Source organism: Formica exsecta, unplaced genomic scaffold (genome assembly GCF_003651465.1).
Source record: "Formica exsecta isolate Colony F162 unplaced genomic scaffold, ASM365146v1 scaffold66, whole genome shotgun sequence".
NCBI classification, from domain to species: domain Eukaryota; kingdom Metazoa; phylum Arthropoda; class Insecta; order Hymenoptera; family Formicidae; genus Formica; species Formica exsecta.
In genome coordinates, this window is record NW_021853422.1 from 597,971 (window position 1) to 617,312 (window position 19,342).

Consider the following 19,342-nt stretch of genomic DNA (forward strand, 5'->3'; position numbering starts at 1 on the left):
TGACTTTTAATTTACTGATGGCAAAAGCCGACATATTCTTATAGGAAAATTTAGAGAAACTATATCAAAGAGAGAGAGAGAGAGAGAGAAAAATAAGAAAATATTTTAGAAAAGTAAAGTATATGTCAAATTATCCTCCAAACTTTTCACGTTGAACGCGCATTGACAAGTTGCAAATTCGTTTTGCTACATCAAAAAGAAACATTCTTTCTATTTGTTTAAACCTCGTATTAAAAGTTTTCTGCGTGATAATATCCACAGTATACGTCAGTGATGTAACTTAAGAACTCCGGTAGCAAAGAACGCGTGAACGCTAAATTGATAGTAAGACATTCTACGACTTTACTAAAGCTCCTTTAACGATCGCCTAAACATTTTCTACATTTTAATTAATTCATAAATACGCACTGCAGGAATGCAGTAAATCGTTGCGATACTCATCGAGTTTTGTCCCGGCTCCTCTGGTGACGATTATCGACTGATAGTTGAATCAAATTCGCCGTTTTGTTGACTGATCGAATTTTCATACGCGTCAACTATTCTCTTAAGCATAGCATAGATCATGTCGGGAGAAAATAAACACAATCCATACGCATAAAATTCCGCACGATTACTCCCGAAATCAGGCCGCATTCCACGTGGCATTCCACGTGGCTCCGCGAGTTTGTTGACGGATCAGCGACGGTGAAACGCCGACCTCTCGATCGAAGTCACAACATTAATTTGTTCCATTTATCTTTGCATAAAAACGCGAAAAATAAGTCTAGTTGAAAATTTAGGTGATTAGCGAGTTTTTTTGTTTGGAAAAAGGTATTGTTTTCCGATCAATTTGAAGAGAAAAATTCGGGAAATTTTGCTGCTTGGGTTTATTGCTTCATGTCAATCGACAAACTTCAGCGTTTCACCGTCGCCACTAAATTTACATTGGTTTTGTCGACTCACATTTCATGCGTTGCGGTGCGTGCTGTTTCCTTCGGGGCATCTGCGTCCTTCGAAAATGTTCGATTATCCGTGCGGCCTCCAGTTCTTTTCGCCTTGACTGCAATTAGTTGGTCCCCAAAAAGTCAAACGGTCGAAAACACCGAACAGTATCCTTGAGATATCTTCCCCCAAGACAACTGTCTTGGATAGTCTACCTCTCTTTTTCCGTTACAACACTTGCGGTTATCCAATCGGCACGTGTCCCGACAACCACTACCTCATCGTGCTCGCCAACAACCCGCTTGTTATCAGTGACGCAATTGTCGCAATCATTTCATTTGGAATTCACGGCACCTATGCATTTATGGAACTGATGGCAAAGTGAAATAATAACACATTCGTCAAATCTCTGAGAGTACGGCTGAGAACGCAAAGTTGTACAGGATCTATCTCATTTATCCATTCGTATTCGTATAATTTCAAAATAATCGAAACTAACGATTCGCGTCGACGTATTGGCGGGTGAATATTAATACTTTCGTATTATTGTCTACATCCTTTGCCGATATTATTTCACTGAATTCGAATAGACAATTCTCGATCTCGGTGATACTGAACCGATTTACACCGAAACCATCTGCAAGACTATCCGTATCGTGCACCAACCCCCGGTTCACCACTTTTCCCTGCAAAGTAATCATTAGTCTCACTCTCGTCACTTTCCCGATCGGCCGTCGTTCACACCGATACGCGATACTCGTCTTCGATGACGGCTATCGGAATCGCGCCAACTATCTCGTGGATGGATCGGCGGATCCCGATGATATCGCGCGATAAACTTTTCTCCACGACGTATAATTCGCGACGCGCGCACGATGTTTCGCGACATATGTGAATATCAAAAGATCTTCAATGAAAAACGAAGAAAGAAAAACATAGTAAGAGTTGACCAAACAGATAACGATAAAACAAGCAAGAGAGAACGCCTGCCATAGATATGCAGCATGCAAACGAAAATGTGACAGCAAAAAATAGACAGATGAAAAAGAACGAAAGAAAGAAACGTGTTGGAAAGAAAGATAAAAAGATAGACAGAGAGAGAGAGAGAGAGAAAGAGAGAGAGGAGGAGAGGGGAGAGACAGAAAGATTGGAGATAGACGGAAAAGAAACGGAGAGGAGATGGAGGTAATGGCTACCGTCGTTCATGGATCGCGAAATCGAGCGGGCGGCGGTCCAGCGCTGACTGACTACGGACTGGCGTCGCGGCGGCAGGTCGTGTGGTGGGGGGACCCCAGGAGTAGTACTAGTCCCCTCCACCGACCGTTCTCGTTTCCTCGCTCGTCCGTTCTTCTTTGCTGGTCTCACTTGCGCTTGCTCGATCTCTCCTTCCCGCCACCCTCGTTCTTTCTCTCCTCCGCGGCCACGATCGCGTCCAAAGCGCGCGCGGTCCGCGAACGACGAGGCAGCGAGGCCACGAGGAGGTGGGGAAGGGAAGGGAAGGGTTCGCGAAGTGTACCGAGTGAATGAGCGAGATCGTAGGAGAGGAGGGACCGTGCACCTCCTTATTCTCTATCGTTCTCAGCTTACTCACACTCGCGCGTCGCAATGTGAGCCGACGCGATGCGACGCGACGACGCAACGCGACGCGATGTAACGCGACGCGATGTAACGCGACATGAGGGGTTCGCCGTCGCACCAGCGACGGCGCAAAGGCCAGCCACTCTCGTCTGCGAATGCACCAAATGCTGGTGGATGCGCTTCTCGCCGCAACGTGACCGCGACGTGGCACCCACGCGTTCCCCGTTGTGGCACTCTTCTCATTTTTTGCTTTCTTTTTTTTTTTTTTACAGGTTTTTAAATTTTTGAATAGAGCTGTGCAAAGTTTACTGAACGAAAAAGAAGCCGATTGGATCGAGAGGGCTCATCACAGATCTATGGGGACTATAGATGTATTCGCGCGCACTGGGGGAGGTCGGAAAAGGAGGCGGGGTCCTCAACTCTATCGGCCCGTGAGGGAGGTGCACGGGGAGATGTCGCTCTGGTTGTATAGTAGTGGTAGTTTTGATTGTTGCCGCGAGAGGCACTGCTGCACGACGAGCTACGGTACTACGGCGACGCGGAGCCACACCTAGGAATTTCTCGGGGTTTTCGCTAAGAGAATCGCGTCCAAGGCTATTGCTGGGCAAGGTGAGTACTGGATCAGTATTGTTTGTTAGCAAATTAAGATTGTAATTTGTAAGTAAGCTGAGAAATGGAGCTATCGAGCGTATTCTGAGTATTTCGATACTTAACCTCAAAAACGCATAGTAGCTATTCGAAGCTACAAAACTGATTGTATTGAAGTTGCTGAAAGCTCTTTCTTCGCTAGATTATATTTACGTACGTTTCGCAACATATCGCTCTCTTTCTCTCTTCTCTTTTCTTCCCCATCTTCTCCTTCTTTCTCTCTTTCTTGCTCACTCGTTTTCTCTCGTTCACACTCTCACTTTCTCTCTCTCTCTCTTTCTTATTGAGCATATTTAAATATTATTACACTAGAAAATATAACGTTAGCTTAACTGACATAAAAGTGTGGTGGGCTGTGCGTTAAGGGCACGCGCATACCATAAGAAACTAAATATCAGTTGAAAGAGAAAGATAGAGTGAACTATTTTCCATTGTATGCAAAACATTGGAAATTAAGTTAATGCCTGTTATTATATTGCCAATGGCATTAAAGTTTTTCTGAACGCTTTTTTTTCTTTTAGATTGATAAATATAATTTTAAGGGAAACAGTATTATATAATTTTGCCAAACTTTTATATTTATAATTTATCATTTAACAAATAATTTAAATATTATCATGTGACATATATAATAGATGTTACATCATCATCGACAAGTTATCATAAAGTTCATTACAACAAAATAATACAAAACTACTACTAATATGCAATCATTCTCAATGTCTTTTTATGAAAGATATCTTCTAATGAATGACTTTAAAAGAAGAATCTTCGTTATTTATTCTTCAACTATATCATTTTCTACTTTCTCATCGCTGGTTTTCTCAAACTCGTTTCTTCTTCTTCAATCTTTCTGAATCTCTCAGTTTTCTAAGAGATGTTTTCCCGAAAATATCATTTCCAAAGAACCCGACAATCATCCCGCGCTCTCTCAGCTCAACGAAGCTCGTTTTAGCGGGCACCGGTGGAGGCGCTGGCAACATTGGCAACTCTGCGGGATAAACTGTACCAACTGGCGGACACATCCCGCCCATCGGGCGGAGCCCGCATGATCTATAGCGTCATAGAACATCCCTGCCGCTGTGGTAGGAACAGAATGGCTACGCCCACGGTGCAGAACGTGCGCGCTGCACCCCCGCCGTTGCTGCCGCCACCGTTGTCGTCCTCGCGGCCACCACCGGGGGCCGAGGATGTTTATGCTCCTGCCGCCGCGTCTCTATCTAGTCGTGGCTCTGGTGCTGCGCTGTTTCTCTCCTGTAGTCGTTGTCGTCGTCGTCGAAGCCACTACTGTCGGCATACTCTCTCGATTTATCCTTGGCTCCTACCAATCGGCGCGCGTTCATTATCGCTAAACATTCCTGTCAATTAAAAGTGCACCAACGCCCAATTTACCGGCGGTCGTCTGTCGTTCTGGCGAGCTCGCCCCGCGGAAATATTAACGAGGGACTAGTCGCGAGTTTTTTGTCCGTTTTCTTTCTTCTTTTTGTTTTCTGGCGCGCTTCTCCTACTGGATTCCCCGGGTAGAAGGGCATAGCCGTACTTATGGGCTTTTCGTTAGCGCGCATGCAGATGTACCTTGGTTTACGATTATGGCACTGACTCTCATTTTCACGGAGAACGAAGCATTCCAAAGTAAGGCAGCATTCTACCGGCAATGCAATGCTGGTTTTTGTTGGATTATGCATTGGTACACGGCAATGAAGACGATAAATATCATATAAATACGTTTGCGTGGAAATTTACACGACATGAATTACTTTCATTTCATAATCATTATGAATTAATTTTATACATATATATATATGTATGTAAGTATGTATGTGTATATCTGTGTGTGGTATGTGTGCATGCGTGCGGGCATACGTGCGTGCGTGCATGTACCTAAAATCTTTTAAATATCTTTCATAATCTATATAGAGTTGTCTAAATTGGAATTAATTATGTATTATTATGTACATGTAAATTTTTTATATCAGATATTCTCCTTATTAAATGACGCAATTGTATTTTTTATAAGTTGAAAATGGAAGTAGTTTTTACAAATAATTAATAAGCGATTACTTATATATTAACATGAATCAATAATTTATAAGATTTATTGAATATTTTTTTATTTTTCATGTTTGACTATTAAGTGTTAAATAATGTAATTAGTTTTGTAATTAGTATTATATTATACGTGTAGTTTCTATACTTTAGAGGCAAAGTTAAACATAGTCTAAACAATAAAAAAAGATCTGTTTCGGTTTCGAAAATCTTTTTTCATTAAGCTTTATTTATATAATTTCAATTTATAATTTTGCAGCATGCGTTAGAAAGACAAATATTTTCTAGTAGTATGTGTAGTAGTTTTTGAGATTTTTGAAATTTTATGTTTATAAGTAAAAAGATGGCATCTCTGCGATCATCTGAAACTCAGCGCGAATAGGATATTACAAAGAGCACTTTATGTATTTCGGCGACGGTCGCATCGTTTTCACAGACAGGTTGAAGAGGTTGTACCGTTCCTGCGCGCATCAAGCCAATTCGACGCCAGCGATGTTCGTGATGCGACGTTTACGAGATCATTTATTAGGTGACGTTCTCATCGGGCAACTTGGCTGCAAACTGAATTTGCTAGCCTATTCCAGGGATCGTATCCCGATTAAAATTTATACTGTATTTAAATTAATTTATACTGTATTTAAAAACTTGACCAAATATCAATGAAGTCTGCGACACCCGAGACAAACAAAGAAGTATATATAATCACAGATAATAAATGTACAGAAACATAATTCGATCAAACGTAAAAAAAAAAATTTTGTTTGTTCACACAAACTCGCGAGAATTTTCCAAGTACGGCTCAACATGACCGGCGGATTGATTAATAGTTGAGCAAATCTGCACGTTATTATTAGCGCACGTATCATTAACATATAATTGAGCATATCTCGTGTTTGATTTTATGAAATTGATCAGATGTATGGAAAGAATTTATATTTTTTTAATTTAAATTATATATTTAAACTTGGTATATATAAATAACTTATATGTATAAAAATGTAAAAATTTTATATATATATATATATTTATACATGAATATATCTGTTCTTATATTGTATGTGTGTTACAATGTGAGATTCACTCACGATACGGTATTCGTATTTGGTTCAAAGTGGAGAAAGGCTAGATGGTGGCGACAACAATATTTACTTGTCGAAGAAAATACGTATTTCGCAGTCACACATTAGATTCATGAAGTAGTATGTGTAGTAGTTTTTGAGATTTTTGAAATTTTATGTTTATAAGTAAAAAGATGGCATCTCTGCGATCATCTGAAACTCAGCGCGAATAGGATATTACAAAGAGCACTTTATGTATTTCGGCGACGGTCGCATCGTTTTCACAGACAGGTTGAAGAGGTTGTACCGTTCCTGCGCGCATCAAGCCAATTCGACGCCAGCGATGTTCGTGATGCGACGTTTACGAGATCATTTATTAGGTGACGTTCTCATCGGGCAACTTGGCTGCAAACTGAATTTGCTAGCCTATTCCAGGGATCGTATCCCGATTAAAATTTATACTGTATTTAAATTAATTTATACTGTATTTAAAAACTTGACCAAATATCAATGAAGTCTGCGACACCCGAGACAAACAAAGAAGTATATATAATCACAGATAATAAATGTACAGAAACATAATTCGATCAAACGTAAAAAAAAAAATTTTGCTTGTTCACACAAACTCGCGAGAATTTTCCAAGTACGGCTCAACATGACCGGCGGATTGATTAATAGTTGAGCAAATCTGCACGTTATTATTAGCGCACGTATCATTAACATATAATTGAGCATATCTCGTGTTTGATTTTATGAAATTGATCAGATGTATGGAAAGAATTTATATTTTTTTAATTTAAATTATATATTTAAACTTGGTATATATAAATAACTTATATGTATAAAAATGTAAAAATTTTATATATATATATATATTTATACATGAATATATCTGTTCTTATATTGTATGTGTGTTACAATGTGAGATTCACTCACGATACGGTATTCGTATTTGGTTCAAAGTGGAGAAAGGCTAGATGGTGGCGACAACAATATTTACTTGTCGAAGAAAATACGTATTTCGCAGTCACACATTAGATTCATGAAGTAAATTTTTCAATATATTATTAACTTGTATATTGGACGGCTCTTATAACTTTGCGATAACTTTTCTCTGCGGAAGGTTCCGTTCAGGCTAATATTTCTTCCGACGTCTTACCGATGGCAAACTTTATCCAACCAGTGCAACTTGAAGCATTATACACGGTCACTACAGGTCAGAAAACGATATGGCCGTATTTTCTATAGAAAACAACTAATGTCCCGATTACATCTCTCGCTTGTCTTAAAATATTATTATTGCCTTGTTCAAAATGAGATTAGTTATTGATGTTAAAAATTTTACAGGTATAGAATCTCTAAGAATAAATAAATATGATTTTCGAGAAAAATAAACAAGAATGATGCCATTTTTATATTTTGTAACTTAATTGTCACAACTACATATATTTTATCCGATTTCTTTAAATAGACAGATATATAATTTTTTGATATAATATTTCTACTTAATATAACACACACATAATCGATAGAAAGATTTTATTTCTACGATTGCACAATATCGTTACTAATGATGCGCAACCGAGGAATGTTCTCACGCACGTGTAACGCATTAAACTGGTTTGAGATCAAGCGAATTAATAATTGCATAAAAAATAACTTTATAAAAAGTTGTGTATAAAAAAGTATTTAATAATTAAGGCCTCTTCACGCACATTCGTTGATGATTGTTTGTGCTCGTTTGCCTAATCTGAATTTGACTTTAAATTAAATGTGTCTGCGTCTTCTCCCGCTGACCGCGGGATTTCTTTTACGAGCGCTACCGACATCGGGGTGGATGCACCAGCAGGCACTAAAACTTGCGAATATTTTGAAAAGCGTCCATTATGTAACTACAATGTGGATCGTATAGATTTACGTCTATATCCGTTTATACTGCCAGTTCCCTATGGAGTCGAAATAAGTGCGCGTCGTAAGATAAAACACTATGCATCCTTTTCTACAGCTATCTGGTATCGTACAGTAGCAATGTCCATTTTAAAATATCACGATAATTCGCCTAAATCTCGATTCAGGACGCGTCGAAATCCGCGTGGACAGGGTAGCTGTCAATCTGTCTGTCAAATGATGACAGGAAACATTGTATATTTTCGACGCTAGTGATACATACACATACATACACATACACACACATTTGGTTTTATTATATATTGATAATACTTACTAGTTTGGGGTATTATTCAATTTTGCGCTTTTGGAAACTTGGGTGGTTATGCGTTTTATTACTTTTTTCATGAAGGTTTATATTTTTTATTTATTATAATGCATTTTTTTTTAATTTTTTAGAAAATGTAGACAGAATTGCAAAATATTTATTTAATTTAATATAATATATGGATGAGAGAAAAAGCTTATTACATTAATAGTAGAATGTAGAAATAATCGTAAAATATAAAAAATTCTGTATTTGCAGATGCAAGTAAAAATTCTATCTATTGCGGTATTTATATTAATGCTATACGGAGTTTTTGTATTTGACATATCTATCAAAGAGAATCTATCATTGATCTGTTTAAAAAATTCTAACAGCGGCGCAATAAGAATCGCCCGAAGCGAATAGCGAACTGACGTTTGCGTGGGCAGTCATGTTTGCATGTATATATAGCTACGTGCGTGGCGCATAACACACTATAGTGGACACACGCACATCGCTCGCATGTACATGCTTGAAAATAGATCTACTATCGACATTTCGTTTCTCATGGCCATAAATTCGGCTGAAAAAATTGCGTATACGAAATAGTTTACAGACGTCGATTGCCGTCGGTTAAATACTTCGTGTTTGTTGCCGAATTGAATTGCATCTGCGCGAGTTATAGGCTTTTACATTTATTTATTTTTTTTTTTAACACGGCTCGCAAATATTCTTTCTTTCTTTGCTCACTCATTCACTCTCTCTTTTTCATATACTTCCACTCTCTCCTATCCTATTTTTCTTGATCCTATCAAAAGAATTGCGACACATATTTTTCACCGCTCATTTTCTAGAGACAAACCCCCCGATTTCATAGATGATAGCGGAATTTGTTAAAATCGCGATGAAGAACAATTGTGCAAAGCGCAGCGCGCATAATGCACATCAATTGGATAAGAAGGCGCAGCACAAAGATTTTTTTTCTTTTACGCGAAAAAGATGTCGGCGACGATTTTCTTTTTGTTTCTTTTCTCCATCTTCTTCTCCTTTCCTTCGAATTTGCTCCTTTTCCCTGAGACCTTCATGAATCATTCGCACTCTTTTTTTTGAACGGTGAAAAGGAAAGTCGGTAAGTCAGAAAGGTGAAGAGGATAGAAAGGTTCGTCAGATTCGAAATGGAGGGGATGGTATGAGACGAGGAGATCACACACTTTCAACAAAGAAACCTTTGTATATTCTAAAATAACTTAAGCAAGCGATCGAGTCGGCGCGATTAGAATACCTTCGAGTATCGGATGAGAAGATTGACCGACCAGAGGTGGCCTGTTTGAAAATAATTACTATGATGTTTTGACATGGAGAAGTCGCAGACGAACCCCCTACGGTTTATTTGTTACGACTCGCCTTTTTTTAAATTTGTTGGTAGAACTCTCTACTACGTGATTTTTAAAGAGAGATTTATAAAACTTATGAGTTATATCTAAATATGGGCGTTATATAGTTAGAAATTTATATATGTCTTGAGAAAAAGAAAGAGAGAGAGAGAGAGAGAGAGAAATTACGTGGATATTAAAATATCCTGAAGAAAAGTGAATTATAAGTTTAATATAGAACTTTGACTGGACCTATCAAAAATTAAAATTTATACTTGGATTTATTTCTTTATTTTGCTTATATAATTACATGTATAAATGTAATTACATATGTGACGAACTATATATTATATGTATATATGTATATATGCATATGATTACTAAGTATAAAAAAAACATAGTCTTCGAAAAAAATCAGAAAAAGCTGATTATAATATATAGCTAATAATGCGATTATGATTATATACATTTCGCTTGTCTAAAAATATTATTATTCATTTTATGAGAAGCAAAGCCTATCATACTACTGACAAAAAATATTGCATTTTGGATAGAATTTTTAAGAATACATGCGCACAAAAATTAATTTTAATAAATATTAATTTTTACTAACTTATAATTGGTCAACTCAGAACATTTTTCTCTACATTTTATAAGCTTTTTTCAATGAAAATCTTTTTAAAGAATAAAATTTTGTACAATTTTTTAAGATGTGTAAACTATATTTGACTTATATCTATGACTTATGTTTGATCGGAAATAGATTGCAAAGGACAATACTTACTGTAGATATTGTATATTAAAAACAGTTTCTTCTTTTATAAATATTTATTATTTTTCATATTTTATTTTTTTTCCAATTTTTTTTATTAGCAACATTTAAATGTTATGGTTGTAATGGACTCTATCCGAGCTCATATGCGATATGGTACAATTTTTCATAGTGATGCGAGCGATAATATTGCGAACTTGGCGAGTATGAAGCACCAGAAACGCAAGCGTAGTATTGGTGTGGATGGAAGGCGTTAATTTATCTCTCCACTTTTTTAAGGAACGTTATCGCGCTGTAATTCGTTCACGCACGTCGACATTCTCTTAATGCAATTAATCCTACTACTTGTGTAAAGAACACTTCGATATCAGAGAAAAATTATTTTACATCACTTAATTACGATATTTAAGCGGTAATATTTAAATGAAATATAAAAGCTAATTTACATAGTGTAAAGGCAAGCCTGAAATTTTATATATAATTGTTACTGCATTAATTTTTCTTTTAATTAACAACAATTTATTATAGTGCATTATATATAAATGATATGGAATTTTCCTTTGTATTTAATATTTGGAATTGAAATCAATTAATTTCACATACATATCACACCCATGGTATTTTAAAAAATAATCTTGAATTTATAATTATACATTTATATATATATATATACAAAACTAATATTTATGCTTGGTTTATACAATCATAAACAGCAATATTTTTTTTAGATATTAGACAAAGATTGTTTGGATGATTGAAGTAATTGCAGTGTATCTTTTCTTCTTTTCCGTATCGTTATAAATAAGCGTTAGTTAGATGGAATTCCTAGATTGCAAGAGTAGTTCATATAGCACTGCCAATTTTTGCCAATATATATATGTATATGTATATATATGTAGTCTTTTACATGAGATAAATAGAGAAAGAGTAAGTTATATGTATCATATATTGCATAAAATTTTATTTTATTTTGTGCTTTACAAAACATACAAAATGTAATTTATTATTGCTTTTTATAAGAATGTTTTATTATATGACAATCTTTTGTCTTTTGGATAACTTTTTCTCTCTGTGTTTTATAATATATTTATCACATACATACGTGATATGAATTAAACTTTCTTAAAATTTTTAAATGATCCAACATTGCTTTTAATCATCAATTATGAAGTAAAAAATACAAATTGTCATAGAAATACATGCATTTCAAGATACGCGCAGCTCTTTTCTTTCGTGCACTTTATGAAAGAGTTTTGACCATGCAGGGAAGTTGGTTCCACAAAGTTATCGATTGCCTAATATTCTTTTAACTTAAAATCTGGTATCTTTCGAATAACTATATTAAATTTGTCAGCAAATGTTACAATCATAGCCGATATTCAATGTTTTTCAAATTTAATATTTTTAAATGATATCATTGTAGACGTCATAGTAAATGCCTCTCAACGTAAGACATCATTTCATCTAGTTACAAAATACGGTGACAAATTCAAATCTTAATCGACATAGTTTTAAACGACCAAGATCTTGTGCCGATTGATTAGACTCGAAAACATTTGAACTGGATTCGGAGCTCTTTCATGTCCGAATAGAGACGATCTTGATAGAGACAGCAAGTCAGACGTCGAGTGCTAGCCTAGCGTACAGTATTCGTAGAAGGTTCGTTGCAGGGTGCTCCGTGGCTAGTGAGGGGTAAAGGGTGAAAGGTGGAGTGAGGAGGGTGACGGGGAGGAGGGGAAGAGGAAGGGGGGAGGGTGGCAGTTGTCGGCAATAGGGCGAAGGAAGAAGCGGAGGAGCGTCGAGAGAGAAGCCCAGGTCCGTCGGTATCGATCGGGCGTCTGCGGTAGATTGACACGTGTCATGGCCGCCTCTCTCGGTGCCGGAGAGAACGAAAGGAAGGAAAGCGAGAGAAGGACGGCGGTCGCCGTGAGAAACCGCGGAATAAGGGAGAGGAAGTGAGAAGGAACAGCGGCGGTGACGGCAACGACGGCGGGTAGCGCGCGGAACAGCGAAGGTAGAGGAGGACGACGCGGGGGCTGTCGAGTGGGTGGCTAGCCGGACGGGGGCGACGAGGGAGAGAGAAGGGGGGAGGGCGAGGGAAAAGGACATTAAGGTGCGTAATAGCCAGCGGGGCGAGCGCGCACCGCCGCGGCATCGATTAGACAGAGGCTCCCTCATCCCATTGCTAGAATGCAGCCCACTCCCTCCTCCGCCACCTTCAACCACCCACTCACCCGCCATCCGCCTCCCCCTGTCTCCTCTGCCACCCTCCCCCTCCCCCTTCTTCTCCCCTTACACAGGGGTCCTCACGACCACCCATCTCCACCCACTCCGTCGAACTGGAGAGCCCCCGAGTACGTGCTCTACATACACACTCGCGCGCTTATGTCAGTTCCTGTCCTGCTGCCGGCACTTCCACTGCCTCCGCCACCGTTGCAAGAATGGAAAAGGAGAGAGAAAGCGTTGGGTCTCGGGAGAAAAAGAGACGGCGGCTACGGCGCGGAGGGTGACCGAAGCCACCTCTCTATCCTATCCCGTAGCACCTACACACGCGCCGCCGGGGACACCAACGTCTAACGTCGTTATAAACATTAACGGAGCGGCTCAATATTCCCCGGACCTTGCATCTCTTCCCTCCTCCCTCTTTGTCCACCTTCGGTCCATCTCCCTTCTCGGGCAAACCGTCCCCATCCCGTCTCTACTTGCTGGACGCTCGCATGCGGCGAGCTCACCTTGCTATGGTTTCCGGGTCCTTCGTTGACCCTACGAAGGGTTACCTAGTTGGTATGCCCCGAATGACCGAAGTCGAAAGGGTGTGCTCGCCACTTCTTAGCGAATGTACGAAACATTGAATGGTATCTGGGAACGTAACTAGCTTTCGGACATTGTCCGTCTACCCGATGACGTGGACCTTTATCGGGAACCGCTTATTCTTTGAGCTAACTCTAGATATAAACTTGAAAAATCTAATTAACTGATATATTCGTCATTTATTTATGATAATATTAAATTCATATTCAAGGGATTATTTATGCAGATTATCAGTACTGAAATAAATAAATATATATATATATTTCTGAACATATAATATAATATATCATAAAATATTTTCAGAACATTTGGCACAATAGAGGAAATCATTTTTAATTTATTTTCATGTGTGTTATTCTATATATACATAATCAAACTTCATTCTTAACAACAAGATATCTCTACAATAAATAACTCATTAAAAATTTTGATTGAAAACAGAAAAAACGAATGTCGCTATTCTTAAAATTAGAAATACGAACAAGTTGAGCAGAATTACGTTAGGGAGATTTGGTCGACTTCATACGATCACTCGGTAGATCTCATCGCTGGATGGAAAAGAGAAGAACGATGAAGAGGAGGTTAAAAGAGTCTGCGGGAATGGAGTCGTGGCCGCTTACGGCTTCGGATCGAGATCGTCTAATTTCGTTCGACGAGTCCCGTAAGGATCCTTCTCTTCGTCGCCTTTTTCTTCGTCTTCTACTTGCTCTACAGGCTTCGATTTCGGTGACGGGGTCGTACGAGACCGGCGCATTCTTGTCCGAGGGATCGCGCTGATTATTGTTAATTATAGCGGGCATTAAAAGCGAGAGAGGGTGCAGGACCCTCGATCATTCCAGTCAGATTAGTGATGATGATCGAAGGCATGGTAGATGTGTTCCTCGTGGAAATTGCATTTTAGCCTTTTCAGTACAATATATAAATTATGTGTATATTATAATTAAAATACACGATATTTTATCAAATAATTAATTCTTCTGCGTTACATAATAATTTATTACATCTTAATTTTATATATAATATCAAGTTTATACACATACACAAACACGATATATCTATCGACATTTTTCATATAACAAAAGATAATTTACAATTTTACCCTTCTGTACACACGTGTCAAAAATAAATAATATTTAAGAAATGTAAGTTATATATACAGATAAATTAATATAACATTATTAAAATATTGACTTACATACATTATACTCGCACAATTAATTTTGCAATATAATCCATGCTATAGAAAATTTGTTCGTAGCGATAATTGAACAAGTATTTATTTCTCATGTCCCCCCCCCCCCCCCCCCCCCCCCCTCCCTCTCTCTCTCTCTCTCTCTCTCTCTCTCTTTGCGATCAAATCGTAAGGTTATTTCGAAGAGCAATCTCACGTTTACGCGAACCTTATTGGTAGCAGGTGCGCGTCCTTTTTCTACACACTATGATCCGTAATTAGGGATTAGTTACCAACGATCCTCGATCAACGAGGAGTTAGCTGAAAGTGCCATGTGATGCGTCAACCATGGATATTATATTGACGTATCGATGTCTCAACGATGTTCAACGAGCATCGTCCAATTAACGGCTATCCGTATTTTATTCTTTTTGACAAATACTCGTAAATCTCGGCAAATCTGTCCATCTGGTTTATCTACCCTCCACAATACTCGCGCCAATCGTTCTTCTTATTAATGTCGTACACGTGTTACATACATGATACGACAGATTTATATAAAATCGTTTGGGTTTCCAAGTCTTTTATTAAAATCAGTTTATTTTGATTTATCAAACTGCATGTTTTATTTGTAGTCAATATTAGAATTGTTTGAGCTATTCATTTTGTAATTAATATATACGATATTTATCGCCGTCTTTGTTAAAAGCAGGTTATTCGAGAAATTATTGAACTCTGCTTATCAAAAATTCGATTTGATTGCGACAAGTGTTTTAATTATTCAAAAAAGTAATTTTCAAATTAATTCAAACTTTGGAAAAATTGATTTATTTTATTAACCAATGGCATATAAGATATATCTTGATATATGTACATGCAGAGCATTCTAATATTTTTTATTGAACTTCAGCGTGTTCTATGCATTATATCGATAAAAGAATATCATACAAATGTAGGTTTGTAAATGCATTTTTTTCAATGCGGAATCTCATATGCAACTATAATTATTATTGTAAATATAGCTTGAAAAATCTATGGGAAAAAATTCATTATATTAAATATTATGACAGTTGTATGTATATATGTGCGCACGTGCATATGATGAAATTACAATATGTTGCCTTACTTCAACAGCGTTCCATTGTATTTGTGATATCGGAAGGACAAATTACAAAAAATTCTCCATGAAATTTTATTCCAAGTTTTCTTTTCAGAGGTATATTGGCAACGAGGGAATAATCCACAAAGGGCTCGTTCGGTCTCTTCAGTGTAGCACGCATGATACGCTGGCATCCGATCGAGCACGGTTAACCCGGGCGCTAAGTTGGTCATGTCGTAACAAAAACATTTTTGCAACTTCTCAACTATACGCAAATCGAATTTCAGTCACGTCAAAGGTAAACTATAAACGACAACGAAACCGGGAACCGGGATGTTAGCCGATCGGCGGGAAGAATAGGAGTAGGAGAGGGAGACGACACCGATGAGCGTGTTTCGGATGGAAATTTCATTCGCTAGTTTTCTCCGCTTAATAAGACGAGAGACGGAGAGATCGTCGCCGGTTCGTAGACTTCGGAAAGGGGAAACAGAAAGGGCGCAACAAGGGCGGGGGTGATGCAGAGGACGCGCACGGGCTGCCGGTTGAAAGGGGAACGCGGTGGATCGGGGCGAGGGGGAAGGGGGAAGGGAGAGCTGCAGAGGGGCGGCCAGGACTGGGAGGCGAAGTGTCGTCGTCCGAATAACGGCCAAGCGGCATCGACCGATCTTTCTGCCCCCCCCCCGGCCCGCACGAAGCGTCAACTTGTTTCCCTTCTGCTGCGCGAATATCGGACCTTCAATTTGCCCACTGCGGTTCGCTAACGCGATTGTCCTCAGCGAGCTGTCCATGACGCGGTTGTAGTGTGACGCGTGATCGGGGTATGACAGCTAAACGATTCCCGAATTCACTACGTAATGTTGCATACGCTCAAAAACGTGAACAAATGAATTTCTGATATCGAATCAACGAATAAAACGAAATAACAGCTGAAAAGCGCTTTTTTTATAGATTTTTTTTTAAATTTTTTCTACAATCTTATCAAAACAAAAATACACAATCCAATTGTATATTTCTTTTCAAATTTTGTATTTTTAAATTTGGATGCACGCGTTGTTTAAACTTGATTTCGTTGTTATTATATGTATATATTCGGGAATTCAGAGAATTTCAAAGTATCACGGAACATATACGTTAAATTAATATGACAAATATACAACATAAGCATTTACGTTTTTATAAATACATTGTTATAGATATCTTTTTATATTTTCGACAATTGGAAGATAAATAAAATTGAATTTAGAATAATGTTGTAATTTATAATAACTTGAATGTTACAAAGCACGTATTACACGTGCATCATTTATTTCCATACGTCATATATTATGAAACTATAAATTTAATTCGCGCTGCCGCGTCATGAGAGACATACTCTTATAGAAGCTTATAATAATAAATATTTAAAAAGAAAATAATTTCTCTCTCTCTCTGTTCCTCTGTTCCTCTCTTATTCTCTCTCTCTCTCTCTCTCTCTCTCTCTCTCTCTCTCTAGCTAATGTAATAAAGCGCCGCTAATAATAATTTTGTCACTTTTATTATTTCAGCGCAGTTTTATTTAATCAATGGAGGGTTACGAAGACGACGATGACACCCATTTTTGCATCAAGTGCAATTTGACAGTACACGGTCTCGACAACTATGTACGGCATCGTCGATCGGGTTGTCGACCTCTTGACGATAAAAATGAGACCGTTCACGAGTCACCTTCGACGCCGACGACGGTATCTTATCCCGAAATTTTAAACGCGGATGCTTTCTTCAATTCGTTGGAGTTACAGAGCAGCTCAAAATCAAATCCTCGACGAGCACCGACTTTACTAGATAATAATAGAAAATTCAAAAAAGAGGACAGAAGAAAGAAGGACCAAAAAAATCAGGTGGATGGCGCGAAGGATAAGCTTCACAGTATGTCACCTGCTGTCAGCGATCTGGACGATCCAACTGATCACCTATGCATGCAATCCCTCAAACAGACCGATCGAAAGAGGCAAGAAAATCCTCAGCGAATAGTGTCAGATCAACAGAACTGGTTGGAAGACACTATTCTTGCCGATCTCGCTTTGGGAAATAGTGACAGCAAAGAGTTGACGAGATATGATTTCGAGTACCAACAAGACGACGAGGAATCCGAAGACGACATGCTGGACGACGATTTGGTGGAAGATGACTCCTATTCAGATTCTGACGACGGCGAAAATCAGGAACGTCCACCGCGAGATCATACTGGCGGAAAGTGGAAGCCTGGGCTCAGCGATTTGCCGCAGGACATGCCACATATGCATGAGGAGGATGTGGATCCCGACGATGATCATCAGGAACATCCACCACCGACGTATACTGGTGGCAAATGGAAACCTACGGAGACAACGCAGGTAAGAAAAAGAAATTATTTCAAGATCATAGTATAGTAGATAAGTAATTTTATGTATAATTATAATAAATAATTATTATAAATCGGCGAAAATCAGGAACGTCCACCGCGAGATCATACTGGCGGAAAGTGGAAGCCTGGGCTCAGCGATTTGCCGCAGGACATGCCACATATGCATGAGGAGGATGTGGATCCCGACGATGATCATCAGGAACATCCACCACCGACGTATACTGGTGGCAAATGGAAACCTACGGAGACAACGCAGGTAAGAAAAAGAAATTATTTCAAGATCATAGTATAGTAGATAAGTAATTTTATGTATAATTATAATAAATTATTATTATAAATAATCATTATAAATAATTTGAGATTTGAAACAAACATTGCTTTACTCTTCAAAAAGTATACGATGATTGGATATGATGATAAATAATAGTTTTTTCTTAGCAAAATCAATAGAATATACTGTTCGATAGGCGAAAGAGAATAAAACTAAACAAATTAAATCAAATTAATACGCGACTTTTTAATAACAAAAAATTTGTTTTATCCTTCAACCTTATTCATCTCTTCCCCTTGCCCCATCCCCATTACAAAATCATTCTGCATATCTGATCTTCATTGATATGAATGTAACTTGATATGAGAGTCCAAGCAATCTTTGTGCGAGCAATAATGATTTGTTGGACAAAGAGACATTGATCGTTACAGAAGATCGAGGAATACGAGAGCAAAAACACATCCGGACAGCCGCCGCCAGGACACACGCGAGGGAAATGGGTACCGGGTGCACGAACGGATATCGAATCGGGATATTGGTGCATTCCTTGCGGCAGGAAGCTTGCCTCACGATTGGTCTACAACAGACATGTGCTCTCTGCTTTGCATGCCAGAAGGAGCATTAAAGAGATCGACGACGGTCTCCATTTATCGCGCAGAATAAAGTTGCGCGCGAGCAAAAGAATGTCTACTCGTAGGCAGGCTTCGTTTACAACGGTATAAAAACTTTTAATAAAAATATATATATATATTTCTTTTCAATCTGTAGACCTTTTTAGATCACATATTCTTGTTAATTTCTTTGTTGTTTTATATATTGCTCTTATTTATTACGATAGCAAGTGTATAAATCTAATGCGCAAGAGATAAATATTTTTTATATCATAAAATGTTTTCACACAAATTAATTATTTATAAAATATAATATCATTTGTTCTATTGCATTATATTAAATAAAGATTTCAATCAATTAATTAATTATATTAGTTTAGACATAAATGAGATTATATATATATAT

The 19,342-nt window shown here is 38.0% G+C and overlaps 1 protein-coding gene across 1 annotated transcript in view; it reads left to right on the forward strand.

Annotated features, from left to right (window-relative positions):
- Positions 1-2,805: 2,805 nt before the first annotated feature.
- LOC115242935 (zinc finger protein 845) overlaps positions 2,806-19,342 on the forward strand; it is a 45,206-nt gene continuing 28,669 nt past the window's right edge. Inside the window, exons 1-3 of the mRNA XM_029819560.1 lie at positions 2,806-3,108; positions 17,216-18,043; positions 18,757-19,041. Of these exons, the coding sequence (XP_029675420.1) occupies positions 17,234-18,043; positions 18,757-19,041 (1,095 nt within the window). The 5' untranslated portion in view covers positions 2,806-3,108; positions 17,216-17,233. The remainder of the gene's footprint in view (positions 3,109-17,215; positions 18,044-18,756; positions 19,042-19,342) is intronic.